This window comes from Tyto alba, unplaced genomic scaffold (genome assembly GCF_018691265.1).
Source record: "Tyto alba isolate M040663 unplaced genomic scaffold, T.alba_DEE_v4.0 Super-Scaffold_23, whole genome shotgun sequence".
Taxonomy (NCBI): domain Eukaryota; kingdom Metazoa; phylum Chordata; class Aves; order Strigiformes; family Tytonidae; genus Tyto; species Tyto alba.
The window spans coordinates 19739673-19756518 of NW_024881297.1; the positions used below are offsets into that span (position 1 = coordinate 19739673).

Sequence of the window (16846 nt, forward strand, 5' to 3'; positions counted from 1 at the left end):
CCATAGTGAAGACTTTGAAAATGGATAAAGTTGAAACCCAGGGTTTACCAGAGAAGACAGTTTAACAGTTTGTTTCCTCATTGGTCCTTATTCATAATTATGGAGAATCAAATCTTAGCTCTGATATATTTCAGATTCTCCCAGCAATGCTGTCATCTGGTCAATGACTGACAGTTTCCCTTTTGCTCTTTCTTTCTCAGGATTTTGTGTCTCTTAAGTAAATTGCATACTCCAATTTCCTAGGAACCAAAGTGTCTGCTGATTAAATACACCCAGTGCCATGGGTCAGCGCTTATTCGGGGCTATTCTATCAAGAGAGCGCCATGCCTACTGCACACAGCAACATTATGTGCCGTAGGTGTACAAAAATGCTAAGAATTCTGAGCATCTCCATGTTACACTCAGCTTGGGATCTTCTGGGAAAGTCTAAAGGGAAAAATGCTGTCATGAGGGTGATTTGGGTGTTTCTGCTGAGTAGAGGTTGTAATTTTTAATTCTTGTCCTTGGTTAACCAGAAGGGAAGAAGTCTCAGTCTTGAAATGGGAGCTGAGGATATCTAAGGCTGGTCTTCACCTTGAGGGAGAAAGGAGAAGAGGAAGAGGTTGATGCTGTGGATTTTTCAGTGGCCTGGAAGGAATTAGGACACTACAGACTCCCCTTGTCTGTCCTGTGTGAAGGCAAATCCTTCTCAGTCAGCTGTCATCAGATAAGCCAAAAATCAGTTCTTTGAATTGGTTCTAGTTTTCTGCCACATAAATTACTATTTTTTGTATTTAACAGGTAGATACTTTGGGAATCCTCAAACTGATCCTAAAAATTGCAATTCCTACTTTTGCACTGAGGTTTTATGAGGAGCAGAAGGTCTTAATTGTCTATGTGTGTCTATGTATAGTTGAAGTTCAGGGCACGTGATGCGTTAAATGGGGAAAAAAAAAAAAAAAAAAAAAAGAAAAGAAAAAAAAGAAGAAAGTTTTAAGTACCATTTTTGAAGAGCTGATTATTCTTGCCAAGGAAGGAATTTGTTGCTCCATTGTGTGAGTGTGTGATACCGTGGTTGAAAATAGTGACTTGAACAAACACTTTGCAGTGACATGTCTAAAACATTTATTCTTTGAAGACAAGAATATAACAAGAACTTAGGTCTGGGCTGTGTCTGTGGGAACACCTAGTCGCAAGAATTAAAGGGTATGTGTTCTAGATCAAAGTAGCCTATGTTTCATAATACATCTAATTATCATACCATTCTCCTTTATTAAATTCGTTTTAATTAGAGGAATAGATATCTTGAATCAGAGTTTAAGGGGTCTATTGGGCATTTGATATTAAATCAACGGTTTGTTAACAGTTTTATCTGGAAAGTAGATTAGATTATTTAAATTCTGTGAAATAGCATAATTTTTATTTTCTCAGTAGAATAAAGTTATGATAAAGAAATAATGCTTGGAGCATGAGAGCTCTGCTTGTCATTATTTTTCACATGCAGATTTGGGATTTTACAGTAAAATCACTCATCTTTAATCTGCTTATATAGTACTATATCAAATATGGCAAAATAAAACAAGTGCTCCAGTAGTGTCTAACAGCAGGTGTTTTCCAGTGACGATATGGGAAATGCTAGTGCTGGCTACCTGGATCATATTTTAGATTTGTGTTTTATTTTTGTGCTGTTGGAGCAAAAACTCTTGTTAATCAGTTCATAAAACAGTAGGATTAAAAAGAATGCACTGGAGGTGTAAAACAGTCAACACCAAGAGATTTTAAAGTTTAGCTTAATAAATAAAAGGTAATTGGATAAACTAGGCAAGTAATGAGTTAAGGGCAACTGAAATGTGCAATTTCTCGGGGTCAGTGGCAGCGCGTCAGTTTACACCGCAGCTGGGTAAAGCCTAGAGGGCACATAACAGGGTGTCGCGAAATTGTATTAACCACGCTTTGCTGTTGAGGTGTCTTGTTTTGTCCTTCTCCCACCAGTGCCTTTAAGCGATGCGGGAGGAAGACTGAGTTAAATCGCAAGCTGCACACCAACTGCTGCACGTGCTTTTGATTTTTCTCAAGATAGAGTAAAGAAAATGTCTCTTATTAGAACAAGAAACCGTAAGTGAGGGGAGAAGGGAGCCAGCAGCGTGTGTGCAGGGTGCTCTGGGTTTTTGGTGGCAGCATGCTGGGTGCTGCTCCTTGCCTGCCCTGGGCTGTGAAGCGGGGAAGATGTCCTCATGGGCTCAAGATGTCCTCACGGGTCAAGATGTCCTCACGGGTCAAGATGTCCTCATGGGCTCAAGATGTCCTCACGGGTCAAGATGTCCTCACGGGTCAAGATGTCCTCATGGGCTCAAGATGTCCTCATGGGTCAAGATGTCCTCACAGGTCAAGATGTCCTCATGGGCTCAAGATGTCCTCACGGGCTCAAGATGTCCTCACAGGCTGAAGATGTCCTCATGGGCTCAAGATGTCCTCATGGGTCAAGATGTCCTCATGGGCTCAAGATGTCCTCACGGGCTCAAGATGTCCTCACAGGCTCAAGATGTCCTCACGGGCTCAAGATGTCCTCATGGGTCAAGATGTCCTCATGGGCTCAAGATGTCCTCGCGGGTCAAGATGTCCTCACGGGCTCAAGATGTCCTCACAGGCTCAAGATGTCCTCACGGGTCAAGATGTCCTCACAGGCTCAAGATGTCCTCGCGGGTCAAGATGTCCTCATGGGCTCAAGATGTCCTCATGGGTCAAGATGTCCTCACGGGCTCAAGATGTCCTCACGGGCTCAAGAGGTCCTCACAGGCTCAAGATGTCCTCACGGGCTCCTGCTCTGCCCAGCCCTGAAAGGCTGTCACCCCCTACGCAGGTCGCTCCGCTTCAAGCAGCACCCCCCTGCTGCCTAAGGGGCAGAAGAAAAAAACCTCTTCTTACTGGGGTGAAACCCTGTGGCTCAGCCTCAGGCAAGCGAAACCCTGTCAGCATTCCTGCTGAAAGGAGGAGCATCCTCTCTCTGCTTGCAGCAAATGGTTTGGGTTTTATTGCCTACCTGCGCGCTGTCGCAGCTCGGGCTCCACCTGGGCACTCAGGGGTTGCTCCGCCGGGGAAGGCAGCAGCAGCTACTGAGCCAGATGCTTCCGAGGTGCCTCCTGAGGCCCCCGCTGCCCAGCCCACTCCTCTTCTGAGAGAGTGAGTGCTGTGTGATGCTGCAAAACTAAAACCCATCGTGGCCTATGAGGCATAATTGATTGGTAAGTCCCGTTTAGCATCTCAGTTTCTGAGGTTAATAAGTAACCATACTCTTCCCCTAGCAACAAATGTTAATTGATGGGTTACTGATAACAGAGCTTCAAATCTGCATCACAATGGGAACCACATAATTGGATGAAAAAAATAATATATACATACAATTAAACATACCCATGCGAGCACACACAGTGTCGTCTGTCCTCCATACCAAATGCACAGCAGCACTGGGTGCTAAAATTTGCAATGAATTATTTATATGATGAATTATCTCTCTTTCTCTCCTCCTAGAATATCCAACTGCCCATTTCCATTTTTGTTTCTGAAAGATTTATTATTCAGATTTGTTCACTGGATAGCTTATTAAACATTTCCTCCTCTTTTTCTCCATAATACAGAACATACATCTCGTTTTCTGGTAGCACCTATCCATCCGTTCTAAAAGGGTCTCCCAGCGTGGTGAGACAGTGAAGAGCGCAAGTCTTACCCAGACAGTTTACAGTCGTCTCTGTGAACCAATTACAGATGTTCCAAATTTTGGATATTAATTTGCTCACTTAAGTCAAAACAGTTTCAGCCCCTGAGGAAATGATCCACAGCTACAGATGGAGATTGCGACTGCATGCGAACGAGTAATTTGGTTCTCATCAGTATTTAGCATGCAGCTCTTGAAATTCATTCTTGTGTCCATTTTTGCTGGTAAAGCTCAGTTCCCTGGAAGCCTTTGGGAGAGTGGAAAAAGGTGAGTGCCCAGAGCCAAGTAACTTAGAGGTTTGCTGATCTCCTCCCCCCTTAGTTTTCTCAGTTTTGCCGTGTGGGCATAAGGAGCAGCATTTTACAGTCAAAGACTTCTCGCCCTGGGTGTCATACGCTGCCGTGCCTGGGACCTGTTCCTGTAAAGATTGTACAAACATGAATTGTCTCTGGATTCAGGGGGTAGCATTTCAATGGCAGTTGGCTACGTGCTGGCATAGTACCTGTGATAGTTAAATGGATTTAAAAGGAATCACCTTTAAATCACGAGAATTTTCCATATTTTGGGCTTTTGTTGTTTGGTTTCCATTTAACTGGCTCCCAGGCATTCATGTAATTTTCAGCTTTTAAATCCTAAATCTGCCTTCCCTATCTGTGTTTAATATTTTTTTGTACCTTGTAAATTTTGAGAGTGGTGAATCTTGTTCTGAAAGGGTTTTAACTGTTCCTCTGGCTGGGAATCGCTCCATGCTACACTTTAAATCGTGATGGAGATTTACAGTTGCGATAGAGGTGCAACTGCAAGCATCCAAAAAAAGAGTTATCTATACGCAGAGGAGTCGGTATTCACACACCTCAGTAAATAATATCCCAGGGATGTCATCCTGCTTCCCCTGAAATCACAAACAGTAATACCCTCTAAGAACAATAGCACTAAAACTGTCCTCGGGTTAAAAATAATCGGTTTGCCTGTGTGTGAAGCGCATGGTCTCGAGAGCTCTTTGGCTGGGTAGCAATATTTTACCTCTAATGACCTCAAACCGGAGCCAGCCATTTTTGCAGGCTCCACAGAATGCTGTTGTGCCACGAATCGTACCCGAAGGTAGCTGCCTGCCTTCACCTGAGCACGTCCCTCTCTGCCGGCCCCTGCGCGCCCCAGAGGCTTGGGGGGAAACTAGGCAGAACGTACTGGGTTTTCTTTACTAATTTTGGCTTTCTTATTTAGTCAGATTCTCCCATTTTTGGATGATTGAATCTCTGTGTCTTCTGCAGCAGAAGAGGAGCACGTGTAGTTTGCCGAGATTTCTTTTTTTTTTTTTTTTTTTTTTTTATTGAGGTGTTGCAGTTGGAGGCAAACGATCTTCTAGAAAGGAAGAAGTCGGGATGCTGTGTGCGAATACCAGGTATTTTTAGGTTCTCCTTAAACGTGCATAAATTAATTATAAACTTCTGTGTCTTTCATCCCTTCCCCAAACTCCTACCCTTGATCCTATTTGAAAATAATAAATATAGTTATGAAATAAATAAAAATAGGGATGTGAACACAGAAGGGTAACTGGATGGGGGGTCCCATGGGACTCATTTTCTTAATCCTTGGTTTCTTTCGGTGAACTTATACTTTTGAGCAGACCTTTGGGCAGAGCGGCCACTCTGTGAGCTGGCAGAGTGGGAGGTACATGGCAGTAAGTCATGGCAATTAGCAGAGGTCTGGACAGCTACATGTCCCTGAAGGCATGAGCTCTCTTGGGGGTTGTGTCTTCACAGAGTGACACTGACTGTCACCCTACAGAATATGACAATTTGCATCCCTCCACCCAGGCTTCACTGCCAGATTTGCTCAGCAGTCTTGCGAAAAAGGAGGTTTTACTTTATTTTTGCTCCCCAAATCTGTTGAAGTATTTGGGGAAGGAATGATTACCTTCAGGGAAGTTACCCATCAGCTGCTATTGCTAATAACCCGTTTAATGCTTGTGTAGCACTTGACGTTTTTATGACTGATCTGCCAAAAAAAGAAACGAAAAGAGAGAGGGGGTTTGTTTTTAAATGGCAAAGGATACTTTCTGCCTTTTCGTTGCAGCTCCCGGGCAATAGTAAGAAAAACATCCCTCGCTCCCCAAACCTGAAAGGCTGCCTCTGGTCAAAACGTGAGGAGGGAGAAGGTGAGAGGTTGCATATGCAGCTTCGAGACCCGTTTGCTAAATTGCAGGGGGGTTTAATAAATCCCATTTCGCACTCATCCTTGGCCACCTCTCCCGCCCTCTCTCCCCTGTCCATCGCCCTCGGGTTGCTCCGCAGCGTCCCCGCAACCCCAACCCCTTCAAAGCAGCGGCTGCGTGAAAAAGAGCAGGGGGAGGGCTGCCCCCCTTCCTTCTTCCACAGCGCACCCCCTGTGTCCCCCCCTTCCCGAGCCACCCTGGCCCCACTTTCGGTCAGGATCCCAATTCCAAGATGGATGTTGAGCAGCTCCCGGCAGCGGAGCCGAGCGCGGCACAAAGCCGGGCGGCGCGGCGCTGCCCCCCGCGGGCCCTGCGCGGTTCTGCCGGGGGGGGGGGGGAAGTGGAGTGTCCCCCCCCGCCCCAACACACCACCCCCCCGTGGGGCGGCGTGCCCCGGGGCTCCCCCGCGGGCCCGCCCCTCCGCGGAGCGGCGCGGTGGCGGGGCGGGGCGGCCGCGCCCGCGGGGCACCCCTGCCCGCCCGCCCCGGCGGCAGCAGCGAGACGCGCCGGGCGCCGCCGCTCCGCGCCCCTCCGCGCCCCTCCGCGCCCCTCCGGCAAACTTTTGCCGGCGCTAAACCGCCCCGCCGTTCCTCCGGGGAGGCGAAGTCGGGGCCGTGCCCTCGCCCCGGCCGGCGGCGGGTGCCCTGGGGGGGTTCCCGGTTCCTTTCCCCTGCTTTTTATTGTTTTTCTTCCCTTTTTGTTTTTGTTTTTGTTTTTTTTTTTTTTTTTTTTTTCTCTTTTTTTTTTTTTCCCGCGGGGAGGGGTGGGGAAGGCAAGGGGCTATAAAGCGCGAAGGGACGTGCGTGACACAGTCCCCGTTGCAGCCCGTCCCCGCTGGAGCGGGGGGTTAGGTGAACAACCCCCCCCCTAAAAAAAAAAAACAAAACCTCCCCGCCCCCCCACCCGGGAGCGACAGGACGGGACGGGACCGGACCGGACGCCGCAAGGTAAGGCACCGGCACCGGGCCGGGGGAGCGGGGCCGCCCCCCCCCAATTGCCGTAAGGGGGGGCGCGGTGTTTCCCCCCCCAACCCCCCTCGGCACCATCTGCGGGGCCCCCTCGGCCACCGAGCGGCCACCCCGGCGCGGTCCCTCCAGCCCCGCGTCCCCCCGCCGCTCCGCCGCGGCTTCTGCCGGGATGCTGCCGGCGGGACCTCGGCTCCCCCCGGCCCCTTTGAGGTTTGTTCCCCCACCCCGCGCCCCGGTTTGGCTTTCTTTCGGTGCCCCGCACTGCCGCCGGGAGCCCCGGTGCCCCGAGCGGGTGCGTGCCAGGCGGGGAACGGCTCCGTCTTCGCTAGCATCATAGTCGGTTATCGGGGCGGGGGGGGAGAGAAGAAAAAAAAAAGTGGCTACCGAAAAAAAAGTAGACAGAAAACTCAACGGTGCGATGTAAGTGCTGAGATTTGCTACGTGCCGCTTGGGTTGTGTTTTTACTTCGACAGCGGAGAGACAATGGCTACAAAGCGCTGTTTAATCACTTGCAGATATAACTTTTATGCATTTAAACCTTCAGGGTTAAAGGCTAGCGCAGATTTTGGAAAAGCCGTGATTCTCGGGGCGCTTTTGTTCTGGCTGTATTTAACACCCGGGCGGTAACGTGCCCTGCTTTCCCCAGCCCGCTTAGCTGGTGCCAGCGAGCAGCGCGATCCTGGCCGTGCTGTGCTGCCCGGGCAGCTCTGGGCACGCTCCCGGTGGGCGCCTGGGTGGGCAGGGCAGCCCCCGTCAGGCTGGGGCGCCTGTAGCGTCCCTCGGGTTTGCCCTCCCCACCGAAGGATCTGGTTAGCGTCTCGCTGCAATCTTTAATTAAAACGCCTCAACGGCATCGCCGCTCCCCGGGGCTTGGCTGGGCTGCGGGAGGAGAGCTCGGAGGGGCCGCGAGGTCCCCAGCGCCGCTCCCCGGGCCCCCCTGGCCCCGCCGGCTCTTTGCGAGCAGATGCGGGGTGACGGGCGGGGGCACCGGCGTGACACCGGCGTGACACCGGCGTGACACCGTGGCTCCGTGGGCGCGTCCCGCGGTCAGGCTGCGCTGGCAGCCCCGTCCCGCAGCGGCTGGGGGTGGGCTCCCAGCCCAGGTGCGCCCACTTCACGCTTGGTTGAGGCGGTGGAGCTGTGTCTGTGTAAAAGTGGAAGAGAGGAGAGCGGTTGGAGGGTGAATTCCTCCCTGGGCGGTTGGCGGCGAGTGATTTATGCGCTGGTGACCCTGGCAGGGCGCTGCTGGCTTGGCCGTAACCTGGTTTCCATAAAAACAACGCTCGGGTGTTAGACATCGTCGGCACCCTTGGCTGTGCTGTAAGGAGAGAAACTTAGTGATTCTGTTCAGCCTACTTGGAAAATCGCTGATTCTTAGCTATTTTAGGAATGGCATTTTGGATTGCTTCTTTTCAGAAATGGCTCATCCTCCTGGTCTCGCTCTCCTACCTCGTAGCAAAATGCGTACCTGCAAGAGGGGAGCTGCCACGGTCAGCTTTCTAGTACCACTAAACGTCTCTGTGAGTACTTAGAGTAATGTCTGGGATTTAAAACTTGTTAATATTTGAAGGAGGAGAGGACTTTTTAAAACACTGAGAGATGTTTTTTATGTTCTAGTTTGACCATTAAAAATGTGATGAAGCAGAAGTGTGCAGTAGTGCATCCCGTGTGGGTACGGTACGGATCTGACATCCTGTGGCTGTGTGCTTCATCGTGTCGTGAGGCGAATGATACCTGTTCTTTGTGGAATTTCTGTGTCAGCAGATAACGAGCCCCTCTTAATTTGAAAGAGCTTCAGAATATGTCTGAAAAATCCCTTCAGTGATTCATGTTTCCGGGATGAAGGGCCGCGGGGGCATCTCGCTGTCCTGGTTTCTGCGCAGCCCCGGCCAGGAAACCCACTGGGTTTGTCCTGCCGTGGGGGGCCGCTGCGAGAGGGGCCGGTGGCTCCCTGGGGGCGGCCACAGCTGGCAGGCGGTGGCACACGTGTGACGTGCTGCCGGCGTCATCGCCCGGGGGTCACCTCACGCCCCAGCCTCTGACACCCCCCCCCACCAGCCCGGGGCGGGGGCAGCTCGGGGTTTGGTGCTCAGATGCGCAGGTTGAGAGGGAACCAGAAGGCCGTGTTGGGATGCTGATCCCACAGAGATTAATACGGGCTCCTTTTTTTTTTATAATTTTAAGAAGGTTGTCACGGAGGTGAGGCAGAGCTGCATAGGATCGCCCTGCGTGCCTGTTTTGTTGTGGATGACTACTTCGGAAACACCAAGGAAAAGCATTTAGGTTTCCCCAATGTTTATAAATACAATATGGTGCAAACTGTCAAGCAAGCTGTTCAAAATCACATAACGCCTGTGCTGCCTTCCCTGTTCGGCTCGAATGCCTTCGCCACATACTCATCCGACGTTTAAAGCTCCCGGCACGCAGCTCCGGCCCATCTGCTGCATTTTTTTTTTTTTTTCTTTTTTTCCAGCATGCTTCTCCTCCTGTGAGCTGGGCTGGGGACACGGCGGCGTGGGCAGGATTGGGGATGTGGCCCCACTTGCGCCCCGACCCGCCGGTTAGAGCCCCCGCCTCTCCCCTGTCACCGCGCCGGCTCGCTGAGAGCCCCAGCTGCCCCGAAGCGTCCCGGCTCCTAGGCCAAAAGTACATGTAGGGGCAGAAACGCCATCTTCCAGTTTTGTTTGTCCATCTTGGAGGCTCCCTGACAAACGAAGGGGTGAGCCCCTTGCTGGGAGGTGCCCTGAAGCCGGTGGTGGGTGGTCCCTGGTGCCGGGGGAGCAGGGGCTCACCTTGGCTGCGCGGTGCGTTGCCGCTCCCCATCCCCCGGCGTCGGCAGGGCTGGAGGGAGCCTGCTTGCCGGACAACGCGCTCTGAAGCGTGCCAGGGTCTTCTGCCTTACTACATATAAACAGATGACATGTTTACTAAAGTCAGACCCTGCTTTTTCTTCTGCAATTTGTGTTCTGAAAGGCTGGTAATTAACAGTTTATTAAAAAGAAATCCTGATTTATTTCTGCAATGGTTACGTTTCAAGCTGGTACCAAACAGTTTTGTAGGAGGCCACTTTTTATGCTTCCCATGGCAGTTTAAAAGATTGCTAGAAAAATAATCCAGAATCTAAGCAGGTTTGGATAAAGGCAAGCCAGGAGTGTACGTCAGGGTATGTGGTGCTTTTATGCAGCGAAGCGGCGGATTTTACCACAGAACATCTGGGTACTGGCTTCAGTTACAGCACAGATTTTAGTGGGATAACAAGTCTTGTTTGGCTTCGCCTTCATTTTGAAGTCACTAAACTTTATACGAATAATAAAACTGTAAGCCCATTACTTCACGATTTTCAAGGGGCTATTTCAGTCCTGCTTCAGGGTCTTGCATGTTTCTAGAGCTGGTTTTATTTTGTTTTACTAAGTGGATATTTATCTTTTCGGTCCCCGGCTTGCTTTTGCGGGAGGCAGGTTTACTACTTTGTGCCGTTGGACACAGCAGAGGTGGTGGGTTTCCACTCGACCTTGCCGAACGTGCACATTTTCTGCATTAAGGGCAGTCTAATGAAAACTGCACGTTTCTCGTTCAGTGCGTTCGAAGGGGCTGATGTTATTAACGTGGAGGACTACACAGCTGCTCTGGGCTACCAGCTCAACCGCTCGTGAGAGTTAAAATAACAGGGGAGGGTTTGCTTTCTTTTTCTGTTTGATTATAAAATGCAGAGGGGAAGGGTAGACCTGACTGAAGGAGGGGAGGCCCTCCTCCTTCATGTAAGAAAAGAGGTTTGCCAGCCTTTACAAAAGGGTGCAAACACTGGGGGGAACGCGCAGCATCGGGGATGGTAACCTCGACTGGTTATATATCAAGAAACACGTGTTCGGAATCTAAGGCTTGTGTGGGAGTGCATGGACAGCCCGTGAGACTCATGGTTACCTTGCTGACGGAGAACCTGGTGTGATACTGGGCGTGGGTGAGCTCTGTGTGGTGGTGGCACTGGCTGTACCGGCAGGAGCGAAAGGAGAACAAATCGGAATTACCTGAAAGGAAATAGAGTATCTTAGGGTAAGACCAGTGAGAAGGGACTCAAGTCCTGCTTCAACTCCGCTAAATATGAGCCGTGAGTGAGTGAGCATCTCCTTGGAGAAAAGGCAGAGTACAGCAGCTGTGTGCCCCGCTCGTTGTTTTATGTCGTGACTGAGAAGGCACTACTTCTGCGACAAAAATCTTCACTAGATCAAGCAGGGATAGTTTCTGCCAGAGAAAACGATTCAAGTAAGATAGTGCTTATAGCTGGATGGAAGGAGCTTTGAAGGCTGAGGAGATGTTACGTTTGAAAACTTTAACAAGATGTCAATAGGAGAGGAAGTATTTGCCCTTAGATCGGGAAATAGGTCAGGGTAATAAATCATAACCCCAGGAGAATGTGCTTAAGGCTGGAAATAAGAGGGAGAGAGAGAGTAAATATTAAAGACAAGTTTGTTCTTTCAGAATTAATTTTCTAATTTGAAGTATGCAAGGACACCCACTGAATGGAAGAGAGATAAATGCTAACACAGAGCTGTAACAGGAACCAGCCCCAAATCTCGTGACTGTGTAGATGCCTTTGACTGCACCCCAGGGAGCACGTCGGTCGCGCGGGACACGTCTGAAGCAGGCAAAGCATCGTCTTTCGCAGTTCGTGTGCGAGATAGCTGATACTATAACTTCACCACAAACGTGACGATCCGTCTTGGGACATTTTACGAGATGGGATTTAAATGCTGTTCGAGTAATCAGCAGCACGAGCAGTCTGAGAACCCACCCCCCCCGCCCCAGTCCACGACTGCTTCGATAAACAAAGGTATACCTGAGTTACCAGAGGGGTGCGGGCGAATCCCGGGCTGTGTCCTTCCACTCGGGCAGGGGCGGGTGCTCAGGTAACCGCAGCGTTCTCAGCGTTTCTCACAGATTGCTCAGGAGCACGTGGGGTTGTTCAGGTTTTAGCCCGAATCGGGACCACTCCGGCTTTAAGGTAATTAAATTCAGTAGTTGGAGAGATGTTTGTTGTTTGCGTGACAGCTGAGATGAGAAGCAGTGGGTACTTACTGCGAGCACCTGGAAATCTGAAAACCAAAAGGCAATAATTTATCTTTCCTACTTCATTCCCCGCTCTGCAGGTCCGGATATGAGTGCCCCTCCAGCGTGACCCTCGCACGCTCACAACGTGACACACCGCCGAGGCCGACACTTCCCCTGTGATTTACAGGGGAAAAGCATTGTTCGCCTAATTGAGCGTATTTCTTTTTTTTTTTCTTCTTTTTTTTTTTTTCTTTTTTTTTTCTTTTTTTTTTTTTTCTTTTCTTTTTTTTTTAATTTAAGGAAAAGTAACTTTAAAGGGCTTGAAACTTTATCAGGGTGTGGGAAAAATGATGCTTTTCATCTTTCTCACTTTTAGCTTGCTCAGTACCAAAACAGAGCCGCGCCGGACTGGCCGCCGCTCCTGCTGCAAAGGCTGGTGGGGAGGCAGGCGGGAGGCGCGACCGGATCGCAGGTTCTTCACACACCACTGCAGGGATTGTTAAACAGGGTGGATGGTTTTTACAAAGCAGCCAGAGTATCCTGAAGATGTAAGATCACTCTCTCCTTCTCCCTCTCCCTCTCCTTCCCTCTCTCTCTCTCTCTCTCTCTCCCCTTTGTTTAGGTGCAGCAGATTTACCGCTAATTTGTTTATAGTCAAACAGTCTAAACGTGTCTCAGCATTTTGAAATCCAGAAACCTGATGCAAATTAAGCAGTTTACAGATTGGGATGATGATGGTGCGGGAAAGCCAAGTGTCTCGGAGCTGCCAGCTGCTCTCTGGATGCGAAGGAAAACGTCAGTGAGCAGCGTTAACGGTTTCTAGTCCCCATTCTTTCTCTTCCTTTGGCTACTAAATCTGCATATAATTCCCCGTGGGCTTTTTCTCCTGGGTAAGAATTACTTACTTGAGTATGATTTGTAGGACTAATAGGGTCTTACCCTTATTTGGGGAAGACCCTTGGGGCTCTCTCAAACTGATTTTTTCAGTAATGAGAAATAATGAATAAAAATCTAATAGTCCTAGGGGGTATTAAAGTCACAGTTTTGCAGGGAAGATTTAATGTCAGTCAATTAAAACTTTTATAATCCTGTTACAGTACAATAGTTGAAAAAAATTCACAGTAGGAAAAATAAGTAGATTTTAAGACTGTTTAACATCATGTGAACAAGTCTAACAACTTGACATTTGAATTAAGCAGGTATTTTAAAGCAAGAGTATAAGACATCTCTTGCAAGTATGGGATAGCAGGGCAGCAGGCTCAGGGAAAGAAACATTAATTTATGGAGCGTGTTCTAATTCCCACTCATTTAAGAAAAAGCGTTTGTAAGAAAATCCATGCAATTAGGGCTTTAACTAGGAAATGCAAAATTTGTTTGGAAAACGTCAGCGAGATGTACTTCCAGTAGGCCAAAACATGCTTCTGGCTCAACCTTTTGCTCACTGGCTTCGTGGCCGGCCCCGCTCAGCACCACGGGCTTGGCGTGGTTTTGTTCAGGCGGGGACTGTGCGAACCCCGACTCGCGGCCCTCGGTGAGACGTGCAGGTGGGCAGCAAAGCAGGGCCCGGGGGCATCGTCCCTGGGGGCAGAGCCCCCCGCCCGGCTCCAGCCCAGACCGCTCGGGCCTGCCGAAATGCCTCGTGGGGACAAAGCACCAACGAGCAGATCCTTTTTTGAATTGAAAGCATTTTGGTTTTTATGATGCAGTATTAACAGTAATGTTGAAATGACACTCGGTCCTTTAGCAGTTAGTAGCTGTAACCAAGGATCTCGCAGCCATTTCCAGCCACTAGCGAGGGGACACCCCCAGAAGGCAGCGCAGGGTCCCACACCATGGCTCTTGCCACATCTTCCCCCTTTGGGAAAGGAATGGCCCTTGACACGCATTTCAGCCATCTCTGAAGGCAGAACCTTTCTCCCTCCTTTCCTTTCTCCCTCCTTTCCTTTCTCCCTCCTTTCCTTTCTCCCTCCTTTCCTTTCTCCCTCCTTTCCTTTCTCCCTCCTTTCCTTTCTCCCTCCTTTCCTTTCTCCCTCCTTTCCTTTCTCCCTCCTTTCCTTTCTCCCTCCTTTCCTTTCTCCCTCCTTTCCTTTCTCCCTCCTTTCCTTTCTCCCTCCTTTCCTTTCTCCCTCCTTTCCTTTCTCCCTCCTTTCCTTTCTCCCTCCTTTCCTTTCTCCCTCCTTTCCTTTCTCCCTCCTTTCCTTTCTCCCTCCTTTCCTTTCTTTCTCCCTCCTTTCCTTTCTCCCTCCTTTCCTTTCTCCCTCCTTTCCTTTCTCCCTCCTTTCCTTTCTCCCTCCTTTCCTTTCTTTCTCCCTCCTTTCCTTTCTCCCTCCTTTCCTTTCTCCCTCCTTTCCTTTCTCCCTCCTTTCCTTTCTCCCTCCTTTCCTTTCTCCCTCCTTTCCTTTCTCCCTCCTTTCCTTTCTCCCTCCTTTCCTTTCTCCCTCCTTTCCTTTCTCCCTCCTTTCCTTTCTTTCTCCCTCCTTTCTCCCTGCTTTTCCCTGCTGTCAACCAAGGATGTATGGTTACCATAAGAAGGCCTGAAGGTTCTGGGGTTGTTTGGATGTTCGCTCACCCATGACAGTCCGACCTATCTGCCCTTGTGTGTTCCCTCTGCTTTTGTTCACAGTAACTAGATGAAGAACTAACCTTTCGCCTGCTAGCCTGGACAAATAAACAGTGGCCCAGCAGTAGAGTAGGGCTGAAACTGACCCTTTCAGTAATCTGATTTTTGAGATCCCTTATCACAGCTCTGCAGTTGACCCTGGCAGGTTTCAAACTCTTGTGGCACATCCCTTCAGAGCGCTCATCTCTTCACACTCAGGAAAGACTTTTCAGCTTGGTCGTGCTGAATTCCACTGCTTAGAAAATCCAAAAAGTGTTAGAAAGCCACTTTGAAGACTGGCAGCTCCCAAAGGTGCTCCTGTCCTGCTTTGGTGTGATGGGCCAGTGGCTGGTGAGCTGTGGTTGGACTCATGGAGTCTTGTAAGCTCTTCAGACTGGTGGCAGCAATCTCCGTGGCCGTGCTTCCCTGTCTTTCTGGGCACGGACTGTTTGGCCCCTCGGAGGCGAATCCTTTCTCCGTCACACGTCTCCTCAGCCCTGGAGACGTTGAGTGATGCTGGGCGAGCGGTGCCTGCTGAGCGGCTCAGGGCAGGCGTGCGGGATGCGTGGCTCCCTCGCGCCTCTGGTGCCTGGCCACGCTTGTCCCAAGTCTTTCATCCATTTCTGCAACAGCCTTGAGCAACCTTGGGAGCCACCCCCGCACCATACGGTCGCTCTCCTCCTGCGAGAGTCCCCTCATGAACGTCGGGCGCGCTCACTGCTGTCGTTTGTCCTAGTGAGTAGCGGGAGGATTAGGAAATAAGGGCTGGAGCCTCCACGAATGGGTCTGGGCAGGATGAATCTCACCCTCCTTGTCCTGCAAATGTCAAGCTGTTGGGGGGAAACAGAAGTTTGGATTTTCTCTGGAGGTGGTGGGAAGTGTCAGGCACCACAGCGAGCAACCACAGGTAGCTGCATTGAGAAATTCAGATCAGCTAATGTCCTTCTCTAACAGTTTTTCTTATTTTACTGAGTTGCCCTCTGTAGGAATCTGCATCTTAAAGCAGGATGCTCAGGAGATCAGTGCTGATATGCAAAAATTTAGCCAGCACGAGCATTCTGGCTTTTTCTCGTCCCTGCCCACGTAGCATATAGGTGAGCATGCGAAAGAGGTAATTTTCTGAGTGACACCCAGGAGAAGTGGTGAGGCTGATCGTCTTCCCCGGGATGTGGTTCACTTGCGATGGGCCATCCTGTGTGTGTCAGGCCACCGCAGCCTCTGGGCAAGTCCCCAGAGCTAACGGTGTGACGCAGAAACCGTGTGCTGCTCTCCAGGGACGGTGGGGATCGCGTGGGGGGCAAGATCTGCCCTGGGTCTTGGAAAATCCTGGCTGCTGTAACTGCAGCTGAGATCTGCCGTCGTTAATGTTGAGTGTGCTGGTAGAAATATGTAAATATCGATTTCTTTAGCACTACATTTGATACTTTCCATTTTCAAACATTTGACAAATGTTTACATATTTTCAGCAACCCTTTCTCAACTAGGGAAAGTGAGTCGCAGAATCTGTGAATTACCGTGATACGTAACAAATCATTATAAGAGAGCACCTTAAGGGTTCATTAAGGACTTGTAGAGCCTAAGATTTCCTTTGCATGTCTGTAAAGCTGAAGGCAGGTAATATTAAAACTGAATCCAATTTGGGACAGTAAGTTCAATCAGAAAAATTTGGATTTTGATGGTAATTAAGGAATTGGAAAATTTGGAGGATTACCGACCAGCATAACGTGTATTGCTGTGGTCCTAAGTAATATGTGCTAGAAAAAGCCTTAGTTTCTTTGAAGTCAGCTGAGGATCTGGATTACGTGATTCAGGCGTAACTAAAAGCAACACAGGGGTAAGACTGAAAAAATATAGGAAAGAACAGAATAAAATAGAAATAGCTGTTTTCTGCCGTTCATAGAAACTGTGTTTTCTCATCCCATACGCAGTTAACTACAAGTGTTCCTAGGTTGAAAAAACCTAGAATCCAACCTCACAATTGCATTTGGTGCCCGATGCCTGCTGCTGTTTCCGTTTGAGTTCCCGTTGCTGTGTCTTTGCTCCGAGATACCCACCACCCCTGCAAACTGCTGCGGGTCGCAGGGCTGGGAGAATCGCCTCCTGGGTGCGAGCGCCGCAGTAGGGGCTGCCGCTGGAGCTGCCGTCCTGCTTCGCTCATCCAGCTGCCAGAGGGCTTTCTGGAGAGCTGCTGCCGGTACTCTGGGCATTACTGGTTGTTACTGGTTAGCCTGGAAACATGGAGGAAACCCTAGGAAGTAAAAAGGAAGATGTGGTAAAATTGCAAATGAGAATTTCTGAGTAGCTGTTGCAGGAAAACTGTGTGTAGA

The 16846-nt window shown here is 49.6% G+C and overlaps 1 protein-coding gene across 4 annotated transcripts in view; it reads left to right on the top strand.

Annotated features, from left to right (window-relative positions):
• NDNF (neuron derived neurotrophic factor) overlaps positions 1-16846 on the top strand; it is a 42445-nt gene that overhangs the window by 11984 nt on the left and 13615 nt on the right. The window contains exon 1 of one of the 4 annotated variants that reach the window (XM_032997812.2): positions 5022-5093. The exons of 1 other annotated variant lie outside the window; for it this stretch is intronic. In XM_032997812.2, coding sequence (XP_032853703.1) covers positions 5074-5093 — 20 coding nt within the window. In that variant the 5' untranslated portion in view covers positions 5022-5073. Of the gene's footprint in view, positions 1-5021; positions 5094-5829; positions 5850-6381; positions 6854-16846 lie in introns of those variants that run through there. 2 more of the 4 variants (XM_032997816.2, XM_042796521.1) reach the window with 2 other exon arrangements.